The following is a 14456-nucleotide window of genomic DNA, read 5'->3' on the forward strand; positions in this document are numbered from 1 at the left end:
ATGTAGAAGAGAAAGAAGAATCAAGCTTCAAGAAAAGGTAGAATGGTGAAGGGTAGAGGGAGATGGAGACGGACGCCTGGGAGAAGAAAGAAGACAGAAAGGGAGGGGAGATGGGAGAGTGAGAGGGTAGAGAAAAGAAGGTGGAATCAAGAAGGGTATTCGAGAGGGAGATGGAAAAAAAGAGAAAGGAAGAGGGAAAAAAATCTGAATTAAGGGTGACGGAACTCCATGTAGTGTCGTTCAAACTTCTGAGACAGGAACTACAGTAAGAAATACATATTTCAACATGACTCAGTACACAGACAGTATACAGACACACACAGTACTGCATTTGCATGTATGGAAGTAAAAGGTTCATGATATAATACTTATTTGGGTGATACCCTCATATTTCTTAATCAATTCCATCCTATTTAATTTCTTTAAAATGCTGATTATAAGCTAATAAACTGATTTCAAGATTCATCAACAGGAAAACGACTCACAGTGTGAACAGGATCATTTTAGTGTATTGTACACTAAAAAGCAGGCTTTTGAGAGAAGTTATTTTAAAAATCGCCATAGTGACATTTCTGGCCATATAACTGGTCCATAAAACATTTGTTGATAAAATGAAGAAAAACGATGGTGAAGACGCCTGGTCATGAAAAACACAATACAACTGGCCAATGATCAAAGTAGCATTTCCCCCACATGAAGGTGGCTGGAGGAAAGATGGAGTACGTAATGGTAACTCTGTAAATTGGTAGCTCTTCTTTTATTTATTAGACAGAAAGACAAATATCAATTTGTTCTTTTCTAAAGAACACAAAAGTGGAAGAACAGTTAATCAAATTCTCCATTAACAATGGAGAACGGGCAGAGAGAAGGGGCTGAGAAAATAGGAACAGAGCTTGGAATAGAAAAAGAATTATTGTTGAGGGAGTGAGAAAAAATCGGGAGACAGAAACCACAGCCAGAGGGTTATAAATAATTAAAAAGCCAATTTAAAACAGTGCTGGCAAGGATTCTAAGACCAAGTTTCCCTTTTGGATCTTATATTCTTCCTTCTTTCATTTGTTCTTTCCAGGTCTTAAGAGTCACTAGGTAAAATGCCCATTTGCAAAAAATAACTATATCTATATAGATATATCCAGACAAGGATAGATATCTATATCTCTCCATATATAGATATATCCATCCAATACCCAAAGGTTTCCTGCAATGAGTATGTAAGTCCAAACATCATCAAAAGAATCCTATAAATATCTGTAATCTGATATGTAAAATAAGAATTTCCTTGCAGCATAACAGCACCTGTACTATTTGAAATTAGAAGCTTTATATTTAAATAGAACATGACTTCAGGAGAGAAAAAACTTGTTCTTAAAAAAGGAAACTATAGAGGAAAGGAAAGATATTATATTTCAAGATCCAGTATGTTAATGTTCAGTGTGTTAAATATTATCAGAGAAAACTTTTCAGGTGTGGTGAAAAATGAATATAGAGACTAACCTTAGACTAAATACTAGTAATATATCACATTTAAGCATCTATCTATTTAAATATAAATTAGACCACTTTATCATAGGAGGCACTTGACCTAACAAATTAAAATGGTGTGCTAGGTATCACTTTATAATAGAATGGACACAAATTCCACTTTGGTAACCCCTTGCTTTAGCTACTTTATCTGTTGAATGGGTTTGTCTCCTGCCTGTTATCTTTGCTTCCTTACATAATATCTCTCTCTGAATGAAGTGTCACCTCTCTCTTAATGTGGATCCCCTCTGCAGGCCATACTTTTTTCTCTTCTTTTTCCCCTTTGTAATTTTATTTACTATTTAACTGTGCGGGGTAAAAGCCAAACTCATTCCTTGACATTTTACAGTTTACATTTACAGTTTTCTCTCTTCTGCTAATTCTCTTAGAACGGTACATACAATTTCTGTCTCCTCTCTCAAGACAGTTATTACCATCAAATTTTAGACCCAACCCAGTCTATGCCAGATAAAACAGAGGAGTCGACAGATTGTGGGTATTTCAGATAAACAAGAACATAAGAAGCCATTTTTTGGATGGAATCCATTCAACTTCCTATGGGTGCCCAGAAGTGAAAAAATACAGATAAGTTTCTACTCCTTGTTGAAAGTCAGGTAAAAACAAACAACAAATGACCAACGTATCTATATAAAATATTCTGACCTCCTATTTAAAATTCAGTTTTTCATAAATATTGGTTGCCTTTCTATTTGACATGTTCCTGTCTTATAATGACAGTAATAAAACACTCAAGTTCTATCAAAGTCTAAATTCAAGAATAATAAGCCCAAAGTCAGCAACTATCCAGTCCTACTTCCCAATAAGCAACATTAAAAAATTAACAATAAAAGCTTGAGTAACTAGATGGTTTGTCAATAGACATTAAAGTCATATTTAAAATAGGAATCTCTATCTAGTAGTTTTCATACTTAATTAAGCATAAGTAGAAGAATACATTTACCAAAGGAAGCTGTGGTAGTTCAATCACTCAAGAAGCCAAGACAACCATATACATGAGCATAAGTCAGCCGCCCTGGACTATTCTGGTCCTATGGACAGACGACACCAGTAATCCACTGAATGGCGAACTAAAAGAGGACAGTCATGTGTAAGGTAGACAGGAGAAGCAAGTCTGTGACAAAATGAACCTGGACCCGAAATAAGATACCACAAACATCAACGTTGGGAAAGCTGACAGCAGAAGAAAACTGGCGACACAAAGAGATCTGAAATGCAGAGTTTCATGGGAGCAAAACTCCAGTTGCATTAGACGGTCAGGAGCTACAGTCACAACCTCCAACCAGCTCTGCAGCAATCACTGCAGTGACCACCAGATTTCCCTTCACAAGTATAAATGGCCTAGGACTAAAAATACACTTGTGGCTTCTTTCTGTGGGCTGCTGAGAAAAGCAAAAGCCTATAGGAAGAAATGGGGTTTGAGTATTTCAGATTTGCTCACAGCCATGGCCCTTTGAAATTCCTGAACCAGTGCTATGGGAAAAAGGTATAGTTTTGGATTCCTCACTTCATCTAAAAATAATAGAAAAACAACACGCTTTTATTAAAGGAGATGACAAAAGAAATGACATGCTCAAATGGCTGCTGGTTTCTTAACAGCAGTAACAACATGCTCTAGTCAGACATCTGGGGGAAAAAGTACTTTAAACTCAAGGATTTTATCCTATAAATATATGGTCAGGAATAATGCACTTACGACCCATAATGAGTTATTTTTCAAGTATGACACCATTATAATAAAAAGTCTTGATTCAAGAAATATGTTTTGTAAAACTTCTGGTAGGCTGGGCAGCCAGGGTTGCATTTTCAGGAAGAAGAATGTGGCTGCATAGGAAACGAGCTGAGCTTTTTCTGCAGGGCAATCTCCTTTTTTACAGTCACGGGGACATCCGGTGGGTTTGGGTGGCTAAGGAGAAGACAATATGGGGAAAGGGGGAGAAGACAGACCAACAGATCATCTATATAACGTAGTAAAGAAGGATGCAATAGTGGACAGGGAAGAAAATTGGGCAACAGTGAAATACCCAGCTGGCTTTTCAGTTCTGGCTGTTTCAAAGCCACCGGTCAATCACACCTTTGCTCGAGCCTCATTCCTGGGCATCAAGGTGATATTACCTGTTCCTTTAGCTACATGGAGAAAGGACTAGCTCACATATGGGAGGGAGAAAGTAAATCCATTTTTTTTTTTTAGCTCTTTAGCTGGATGGTACGGCCTTGCTCTTTAAGTGTTCTGTGTTTCTGAAATGTAACATCTATTAATATTCAATTATAAAAATGTCTTTAAACAACAAATTATTTGGGGGTTACCTTTTTCTTTTAATTATTCTGTACATTCCAGTATGTGGTGAATGAGAAATGTTTGATCTTATATTCATATTAATGCTGGTATCGTTTTTATAATTCTCAGTGGAACCCACATTTTGCTGAACTTCTGTTTGCTTTTCATTGTCAATCCTAGATCATTATCTGCTGTTTTTTGCATTTTCTTTCCTTTTCCATTATGTACCTTTTTCCCTAAAATTTGTGTCAATCTAATAAATTGACTTTAGAATTTGGGTTAATTACTGCAAGATGCAGGTTACTTCCACAAAATTATATAAGCAACTAATGTGCAATTAACAATTTTGCTTCTGTAATTCTTCTCTCTCTAGAATTACCCATTTTCAACTGTCTACTCGATTATTCTTGACAGAATGCAAATATGCTATACTTTCTGCCTCTTTTAAAATTCCTCCCTTGAGAGCGTAAATGCCTCTCCAGCTATCATGCCATTTCTCCAAAACCCTTCCAGCAAAACTACTCCAAAGAGTTGTCTAGACTTTGTCACCCCTGTCTCACCTCCCATCTGAAAATGAACTCATTTCAGTCCGCCCTTTGTCCCCACCACTCCACTGACAGTGTCACCAGTAAACTCCATCCTCCGGAAATGCTCCATTCTTAGTCCTTATTTTATTTGGCCCCTTAGAAGCTTTTGATACATTTGATGAGTCCCTCCGTGAAACGTTCTCTTCACTTGCATTCTCTTAAACACTCTTTCCCTCACCTTAATAGTGGATCAAAAGGAAGGAAGGAAAAGAGAACCATAAAAGTGCCTACTTTTCCATCAAGGCAGTAACAAACCAATCACTTTGCTTGTGATTTGTTTTTTGACCTTCTATGCTTCCTGCTGCTAAATATCTGTAAAAACTAATGAAAATCTCCTGGGAAATCTACGAAAAACTTCCCCAGGCTGAACTGAAATTCCTTTACAAGGTCAAATAATCCCTTTAGGGTCTTGTTTATAAATAACAGGTCTCAGGTTCCGTGAAGAGCCTTCTACCCCTCAGCACTATCACTTCGAGGAGCTAACTGCTACTTTGTCCTGTATCAAGCAGAAAAACGTCTTCCTCTGGAGAACTTCTCTGACAGCATCCCTCTGATGGCTCTAGTCTACACTGTGCTTACTGTGCCTTCCAGAACATCATGCCATTTTCCTTCATATCACAGATTACATTCAAGACCCAACTGAGACCTGTTGGTGCCCTGGGCTAGCTGACGACTTGCCATTCCTTTAGACCATGAACCATAAACTACTTTTCCATCAAGGCAGTAACAAACCAATCACTTTGCTTGTGATTTGTTTTTTGACCTTCTATGCTTCCTGCTGCTAAATATCTGTAAAAACTAATGAAAATCTCCTGGGAAATCTACGAAAAACTTCCCCAGGCTGAACTGAAATTCCTTTACAAGGTCAAATAATCCCTTTAGGGTCTTGTTTATAAATAACAGGTCTCAGGTTCCGTGAAGAGCCTTCTACCCCTCAGCACTATCACTTCGAGGAGCTAACTGCTACTTTGTCCTGTATCAAGCAGAAAAACGTCTTCCTCTGGAGAACTTCTCTGACAGCATCCCTCTGATGGCTCTAGTCTACACTGTGCTTACTGTGCCTTCCAGAACATCATGCCATTTTCCTTCATATCACAGATTACATTCAAGACCCAACTGAGACCTGTTGGTGCCCTGGGCTAGCTGACGACTTGCCATTCCTTTAGACCATATTCCATAAATACTGGATAGGCTGGAGTCCTTTCCTCATTAGAATGCTCTTTCACATCCAAGCATACTGTGCGGAAGTTCCAGCCCACCACACTCCCAAGCCCCGCAACACCCGCTTCTGAGCATAACAGCAAAAACATTTTTTCCAACCACATATAACACCCTGTATGAAAATACTTTTGTCATATACAACTTTCTCTCTCTGCAGTTATAATTAAACTCTTTGTCCTAGGCACATCCATGGCTGGTCTACATTTTAACCCAACTCTGTCCACAGTTATCAGTTAATGGTAAGATTTTTCTGTTTGATGTCAAAATCTCCCAGTAGACTACATGCACTCAGATAGAAACAGCATCTGTTTTGCTCAACACTATGTCTCTGGTGCCAATAAAATGCCTGATCCATAAGAGATACTCAATAATGGACAAATGACTCAATTCATGGTATTTTAGATACAGATGTATTCATTCACAGTCCCTTGTGTAGTGTGATGTAAGGTAATCTATTTCTCTACCACAGACCAGATATGTTATACCAACTTTAAAGGTAATTAGCTAGTACAATCACCTACATTTATAAGAGTTAGTTTTGTATTTTTATTAGTAGCATTTTGAAAAACCAACTCCCCTATTGTATTTTCTTTTGCTCATCCATACCAGATATACAAGTCCTATTTGAGAATGGAAATAGGGCTCCCTTTAACACCCAGCCATTTCATTGCTGGCCCAGTGCCCAGTGCATATGTGCAAAATAAAGACGTGAGGAATCACTGAAATGCCCTCTCCTTTATTCATTCTGTGAGGTAGGCAGGCCTCCTCCATTAGAGAATCTTACCATCATCTAATTAATCAATTAAACAATAAAAAAATCTTATAAAATGCTGTAGCAATATTTGTAGAACGTGGGGATTATAAAAACTTAATATAAACTAATAAACATAGAAAGTATGGGATTTTCCAGACAATTTCTCATCCTAAACTCTCATCCCTTATAATTTGCTGTAACAACTTTGAGAAGCATTTCTATACCAACTTCTTGGAAACAGTTTTTCACTTTTAAATTCAATAAGTCTTTTTTCCTCCAACTTTCTGTTTTTGTAAGACAGAGAAAAAATTTCTGAACATTATTGCTTCAGGTATTTTTTTTGGGGGGGGGATATAATAATGATAAATAACTGCAAACATTTATTGATAGTTGATCAGTGCTAGACATTTACACTTAAGCTCTTACTTTATCTTCCCAATAATCTTCAAAGATATATACTTTTATTCCCACTTTATCACTGAAGAAAATGAAGATTAGTGAAATTAAATAACCTTGCCCAGTTATTGCCCAGTCCACAGCTGGAAGTGAGGGAACTAGGATTCTAACCCATACAACCTTGATCCCAAATCTCATGCTGTTAACATCCACATTATAGTTTAGTGTGTTTACGGTTATATAAATGTTTACTCTTGATATGAGGAAACTACTGAATAGAAAACACTGCGTGAAACTAACAAATATACTCATGTAGAGAACAAATTACAGCATGAGTCTTACTTAACACAGTTCTTCTGCAAAGATAAATTTTCCAGAAAATTAAATTTTGGCAGTTAACTTTAAATAAAAGTAATCTCTCCCATCAAATAGTGGCAAATAAAAGAGATATCTCTTTTGTTTCCTTCGTTAGAGCATGGAAATTGTAAAAACAGGTCATGAACAGTGTTAAAATCCTTATCGATCACCTTCACAATAAAAGCAATATTTTTCTTAAGTGTTATTGCAAAAAGACTGGGTTCTGTGGTGTACACATATACACATATATAATGTAATACACAAGGTTATAATTTTTCTAGTCGTTAATTCCTAATTCTTAAAAAATTTAAAGCACATCTGAAAATTATAAAAGAAAATAAATACCTAATGTGGCCTTTAGTTACGTTATTATTATTTGAATGAATTAGCTCATTTGGATCAGAAGTATTAGTAATATCAAAGAAGGTTCGACTCAAGAAAAATCTATGTAAAGACTCACTTCTTCCTCTTTTCCTTCTACCTGCTCACAAAGATGGTGGTGGGACTACTTCCTGGCCTTTGCCCATAAAAGCAGCAAAAAAAAGAAAAAAATAGGTTGTCAGGTAAGCAGAGCATCTGGATCTCAAGTTTGCAGTTTAAACCTCTGACTGCTGTAAAGCACAAGATTTTTCAGGTGGTAAAACTGGGAAGATGAAACTTGTCATGTGCTATGAAGAAACTCACTGCAGATAAAATAGTAACTTGCAAAAGATGAATGCACAATTTTGTAATGTACGTTTGCAAAAATTTCTCCAAGTTCACGACCAAATGTTATTCCTATGCACTGAATCCTACCTTATACAAGAACCAAAACAACTATGTTTACTAGTATTTTACACGAAGGCAGTGTTTTATGTATTCACCCATCATATTTTAATTATGGGCCTCGGAAGTAATATGGTATCAAAGCAAAAAGTAATGCAATCTAACTCTTAATCCATCATCATTTCTAGGCCCTGAAGACAAAATACACACACATGTGTTGATGATTATAGGCATTTTACATCTCTATAGAAGGGTGGCTTATTTTTTTAGATTCATAGAAAGGGAAGAAAAATCAACACCATGATATTATTACAATTCCTTCTATTTAAAAATGAAACAAAAAGAACTTAGAAGAAGAAAAATAACTTCATGATCAGCTAACTATCACATATAGGTAACTTGGTATTATTACATACAGTCATGTAACAAAAGTTATCTTTCTGCCTTCTAATCCCCAGAAGGAAATATTAATACTGCATTTTGAATTATTTCTATCCTATGGAGGCTTCCTGCTACTTAAAGTAAAAACTTAGACTTGTATGAAGATAAGAACTCAAGCTACATAACACATTTGTAGCCAAACACCTAACTTTAGAATTACTTTAATGGCAACTTAATTTACAAGTTACTCAAAAGTGAATGATCAGGTTCCAACCACTGGAACTTCATGGAATTTTATATTATTGCCAGACAAGTAAGTTGTTCAGTCTGAACAACTGAAAGAAGAAACATCCTGAAACATCCATTGTAAAAATTTCACAGTGGTTAACCTCTACAAGGGATTTACACATTTACATCTCACAAGCAGTTACGCTGACAGGGATTTACACATTTACATCTCACAAGCAGTTACGCTGACTGTAGACTGAACTTTCTATTTGAGCACTTGAAGGTAAAAATATTTTGCAAATTTAGGTATCTGAATTCTGACATTAAATGACTTGATATATAGAAATATGGACTAAGTAATACTGAAGCATATACCTATATAAATATTAGTTTCTACTAAACTGTGCTCTACTCAGCAGTGGATCAGCTGGCTCCTGTGTCGTTCTGCACAGAACTTCCTTGGATGTAGTGTGTTTGCCTACGACTTAGGGTCCACTCACTGAATAAATGAAGAGTTACTGCTGAAATAAATCAAGGCTTGCTTGTGTCTCTTACCTTTGCCATGGCTTCTCCCATCCTCCAAAAGTGGTACGACAATAGTGTTGTTCACATTTCCAGGTGACCGCACAGCTGTGTAGACAACAGGCACCGACTGGACCACCACGGGGATGCGGTGAACGTGACTCAGTTTGTTAGACTGTAAATTCATGGGACTTGAAGGCGGAACGGGATGGATAATGTGCAAAAACTGCTGGCCTCCCACACCAGAGGCAGAGGCAACAAGGGGCCCTGGAGTTAATACCGTTGACGAAGATGATGCTGAAGATACTGATGTTATAACAGTTGGGGATGAGGCTGGACGACTAGAAGACGACGAAGAGGTTGAAGTTGAAGAAGGGGAGGAGGCGGACGCTGTCATGGAAACGGGGGAGGAGGAAACGGCTGTGGGGGATGTCCTGGCTTTGTTGATGGACAAGTCCACTGGCTCAGTTTGTGTCTGGAAGTGATCTACGCATAACGGGTCCTCCGGGGGTTCCCCTTTCACATTATTTAGCAACAGGGGAACAGCTTCCATATCGGGGTAGTTGTGGACGTTTGGAGACTGTGGGGAGAAAAATAGAGGTATGATTGATGACTTGAATGTTTTTAAATTTTTCGCTTATTGCTACAGAACATTAATTTGCTCTCCAAATATCTGAAGAACCGCTCGGACAGTCGTCATAATTAAAGTGGAGAGTACAAAAGCACAACAGAGTAAGACGACTGGGAGGGCGACAGACATCATTGTCAAAATCCAGGGAAATACACTAAAACAGGGCATAAAATTCTCCAACCTCCCACAACCGTTTGCTAAATTATTGAATACAAGCCATTTCTAATAACTGGATTATAACTGAGCTCATAGCAATGAAAAAGTTTTTCTCAAAATAATATACAGAAATACTACAACAGGTATTTTTAGGAAATAATTTTAGGAAAAGCTTATTCTGTAAATCTTAAGTTGCCTATGCTTGTGCTGTGTAATTTAAGATAATGATAATAATTTTGTCCAAGTTTGTATTCATGCTTTCAAGTTTTAATGAGCAAAATTTAATAATAAATAATAATAAAGAATCCAAGATTCCACCCAGACTAATGGGCCCAGTATGTTATTACTGAGCATGAATAAAATTTATTTTTATACCTATTCACTCATAATTCAAGAAATAGTTACTAAATGTCTACTTCCAAGGCCTAAATTGGCCCCCAAATTAGCAGGTGTCCGTCTAGCCTTAACAGAGAGTTAGACTACAAAAGATGATTTTTGGTTATATCTAATTTGACCAGGCTAACGTAGACATTATTGTTCTATTATATGAAGACCCAAACCTTTTTTTTTCAGCTTCACTATGGTATGAGAACGACAATGCCTAAAATTATATTAAATTGGTTCAGTTCATTCTTTGTTTAATAAAAGATTTTGGTTTGCTAGTCCCCTCAAAGCTTGAGCATACGCTTAAAGGAACAAAACATGCTTCTTCAAATCTTTCTTTATAGAATATAAATTATAGCTCCATTCAGGAAATACAATAGTGCAAGGGCATTTTATTTAGCAACAATGAGAAAAGAAAGAAAATAAGCTAAACAATGGTACCAGATCAATAAACAGGAAAATGGGTTGATGTTTTATTGGTTTTTTTTTTTTTTTTTTTTTGCTTCTAAGCTAACATGGTTACTTACCCACCAAAAGAAAAGAATTAGAAAATATCAAAATGAAGCATCCAAAATATTTACTGCATAAAATTCTAAATGACAAGATTTCATTTCATGTGCTGAAGTTGAGAAATAAGAATTTAAATATTCTCAGATATTAAGAAACAAAAGAAACACCATAAACAGAGCAACTTTTATAAAAAGCTATTAGCATTACCTACTCTTCTAACTAGAACACTATTTCAATTTGTACACAGTATTATCATTTAATTTCTCTGTAGAACAATGTAGGATGTTTCTTATTAGTATGTCATACCCATATAGAAATTCTTTGTTGAGGCTGCTTTCATAAAATATCCCAGTTGGTTTGTCATTAAAATTATAAAATATGTCATTAAGCACAAATTATCAAATATAGTTTGCTTTCAAATATAGCCTTGATTAATTTCTCTCCAAAATTCTAATTTTGGAAATAGTGACTATTTCCATCACGAATTTTTTTCTTCCTAATTACACTTAGACACAAGGTTCTAACATAGGTTTATAAACCAGAGGCTGAGGTGCAATTCATCATTGTAGAAACATTTCATAAAGTAAATGAGAGTGCTTTTGTAGACTACGACAATACAGGAGGTAAACATGGAGCTTATCTGTAAATCGATGGCTTCTGAGGCATCAAGCTTCACTGAGATTTGTAAACTGCTTAAGACTTCTGTAGATTATGAACACGAGCCCATACTTTGTAGGTATCTGCTTAATCCCTCACGAAAAAAAATTTTACTCCTTAAGCTGTTTTACAACAATAGAGGAAGAGCACTCCTCTTGTAATTCTGCTGTATATACCAGAAAGCTAGGAAGACCCAATACTAAGAGCCCCTAGGTGCTTTCAAATACTTGAGAACTACATAGCTTTTGCGTGAGCTCAAACCAAAATACAGAAAATGCTCATAAAAATTAGGAAGAATCAACCAAACCTCTGGACAACAGACATATCTTATTTGGGAGCGTTAGACATGTTATGCATAAATTTATAAGTGTAAACATCACAGAGGCACATGCTGGTTCCTATTTCACACGTAGCAGTTGAAATGCAACCAGCATATCCAAAGGCAATGCTTCATCAGTCTAAGGAGGACAAAACCCTGATCATACCATTCATCCGTTTACAGTGTTGACGTAATATATTCTCATAGCCCATACCAATCACTTCTACTGTGATAATGTGGCCAGTAAACCATCCATAATTCCAGCTTCAAGCTGCACATACGTACACATAAGACCAGCAATACTGCATAAATATGTTTCCCAAACAGTTGAGGTATACGTTTCCTCCTCCTTTTAGGAAAAAGAAAAGACCTGAAAGGCTTGATCCTGAAATCATTATTAGAATTCATTTCTTGGCTTTTGGTCAGTGGAAAATGGAAACACACTGGTTCCGAGATATGAATCCATAAACGTGTAGCAATGGGAGAGCAGCCAAGAGACAGAAGGAAAGCTGGGGAAACCACAGGAAAACACCAAACAAGCAGCACTTATAGCAGTTAGAAATTAAATAAAAGGACTACACAGATTTGAGAAAGTGAGAAAAGATCTGGCTATGTTACCAGGAAACAGCCTCTAAGAGGCAGGGACACTGAAAAGACCAGATATCACAAAGAAAAGTTTTATGCACAATTAGGACAAGAAAATTTTGTAAAAAGGAACAAAGAAAGGATTTCATACTAAAATTCTGCCCTTGGTCACTAACTACTCAATTCTTGATACAACATTGATGGACGACTCACAGCAGCATCCGCTAAGCATTGCTGTTGTTTTGTTGTTTGTTTGTTTTAAATAAAAGCCGATCAAGATTTTTGCCTGGGAGCAGTGACTTTAGCTGAATTTTTGCTGTTGATGACCCTGGGGTGGAAAAGATGATCAAACACTTAAACTATATTTAATATTATCAACAGAAACAGAATTCCTTCTAAGGAAGTGAAGATTGAAGGGTACGCCGCATTTTTGTCAAAGAGAATGAGAGTAATTAATTTCATTTTCCAAGAGATGATATAATATTTCTTGGAGGGGGTCTACAATAAAGTAATTTTTCAGCCTTTCATACATACCTTAAGAAATAAATGCATAAACACACACAGAAGTCTGACAAGGTAAACGTAACAATATACTTCATTAAAAAAAGGTGTGTGAAAAACCTAAAGATAAACAGGATTATACTGCTGCATAATAATATTTCTTCAAAAGTCTGAAGGCCCATTTGATTCAAAATAATCCACTCAACAAAATATGATGCACAATATTCTAGTGAACATATTCCCTTCAGTGATCTGGGGATTACGTGTGAGCTGTTCTAATGAGATCATCTTTTTCCTGAATAAACGTTTTAAAATGTAACTTCAGCTTTAGGCATTTTGTCGAATAAACGCAAAAATGTATCTAAAACTTTCTCTGTGTGAGTACTCAGAGCACCTGATGTGTTTCCTAAAGTCAGCCATTGCCATCAGCTGAATCTTATTACAGTCCTCAAGTGAATATGGGTTTTTAAGGCTTGTCATGTATTTTGATCACCTGGTAATCTTAAAAGGAGAAAAAATATATATGCACACCACCTCATCTTTGGAAAGCCCTCCAGAGACTCTTATGTTTGGTTGAGGACCACTTGGGTAATATTCTGCTAAATGTTATCCAAGATTTATAAGCTGTTTCATCTTTAATGGCATCAGGGATTGTCAGAGAACATAATATTTATGCATATACACACGTGCACACACAAACACACACACAAAAAGGATGTGCCTAACTATCTATCCATCCTTCCATCTCTCCATTCGTCTATTCGTCCAGCCAGCCAGGGAGCCAGCAGGCCAGCAAGCAGCATTGAAAGCATAAAAAGATTATGTTTAATTTTATCTTTCCAACTTTATAAAAGTTTTTTGAGAAATCATTTCATGGCAGCGTTTAGAAGACTGTAGAGTGACTTGCCTACTGTTACAAAGCTCATGGCTCCACAGTTATAAGAATCCGCACTTTATAGCCTGTTATGTGGTTATCAGAGACAGAAAATTTGATTTGGACACAAAAGACTTGAATTCATGACCTGCCCTGTTACTTATTAGCTGTACAGTCATGGTATCATCATGAAAATTCTCTAGGTCTGCGTTTATCCACCTATAAAAGAGTAATATTAATTCCAAACTCACACAACTGTTGTAAAGATTGAATTTAGGAAATTAAGTGCTTTTAAGTAATACTGAGAATTGTGGGACAGAAGTAAATGAGCTTCCCCTTTCAGAATTAAAATTCCAAACAGAACCTGATCTAGTACTATAGCTCCATGAACTCAGCATAAGATATATTCTGAGGCAGGATGGCATAATACAGCCACTGTACAGGGGCAGTGTTTGCTAAACAACCAAACAGATTATATGTTACAAAAGTAAGCTGAACATGTGGAAATATTGTAATAAGCATTTTCAGGTTCCACATAAAATTTTAAACAAAACACATCCTCTCTTAAAATGCACAAGAGTCATTTGACATTATTCAAATTATTTTTCTCTATTTTTTTCTTAGCTTAATTAGATTGGCCCACAGGATGAGCATGTGATAGTTGACAGAATACATTTTAATTGACTGGTCTGATTTGTTAATTCCACTATATAAATATCGCCTATCAATCCATAGTTCAGTTTGTATCCATTATGACAATACATAAATATATTAAAATAATTGTTTTGGGATGTTGGCTGTTCTTCAACAG

The 14456-nt window shown here is 36.3% G+C and overlaps 1 protein-coding gene across 2 annotated transcripts in view; it reads right to left on the minus strand.

Annotated features, from left to right (window-relative positions):
* Window positions 1-14456, minus strand: part of KLF12 (KLF transcription factor 12) — a 446968-nt gene that overhangs the window by 135867 nt on the left and 296645 nt on the right. For both annotated transcript variants that reach the window (XM_007447097.1, XM_007447098.1), the window contains one exon: window positions 9062-9608. In XM_007447097.1, coding sequence (XP_007447159.1) covers window positions 9062-9608 — 547 coding nt within the window. The remainder of the gene's footprint in view (window positions 1-9061; window positions 9609-14456) is intronic.

Source organism: Lipotes vexillifer, unplaced genomic scaffold, assembly GCF_000442215.2.
Source record: "Lipotes vexillifer unplaced genomic scaffold, Lipotes_vexillifer_v1.1 scaffold1491, whole genome shotgun sequence".
Taxonomy (NCBI): Eukaryota; Metazoa; Chordata; class Mammalia; order Artiodactyla; family Lipotidae; genus Lipotes; species Lipotes vexillifer.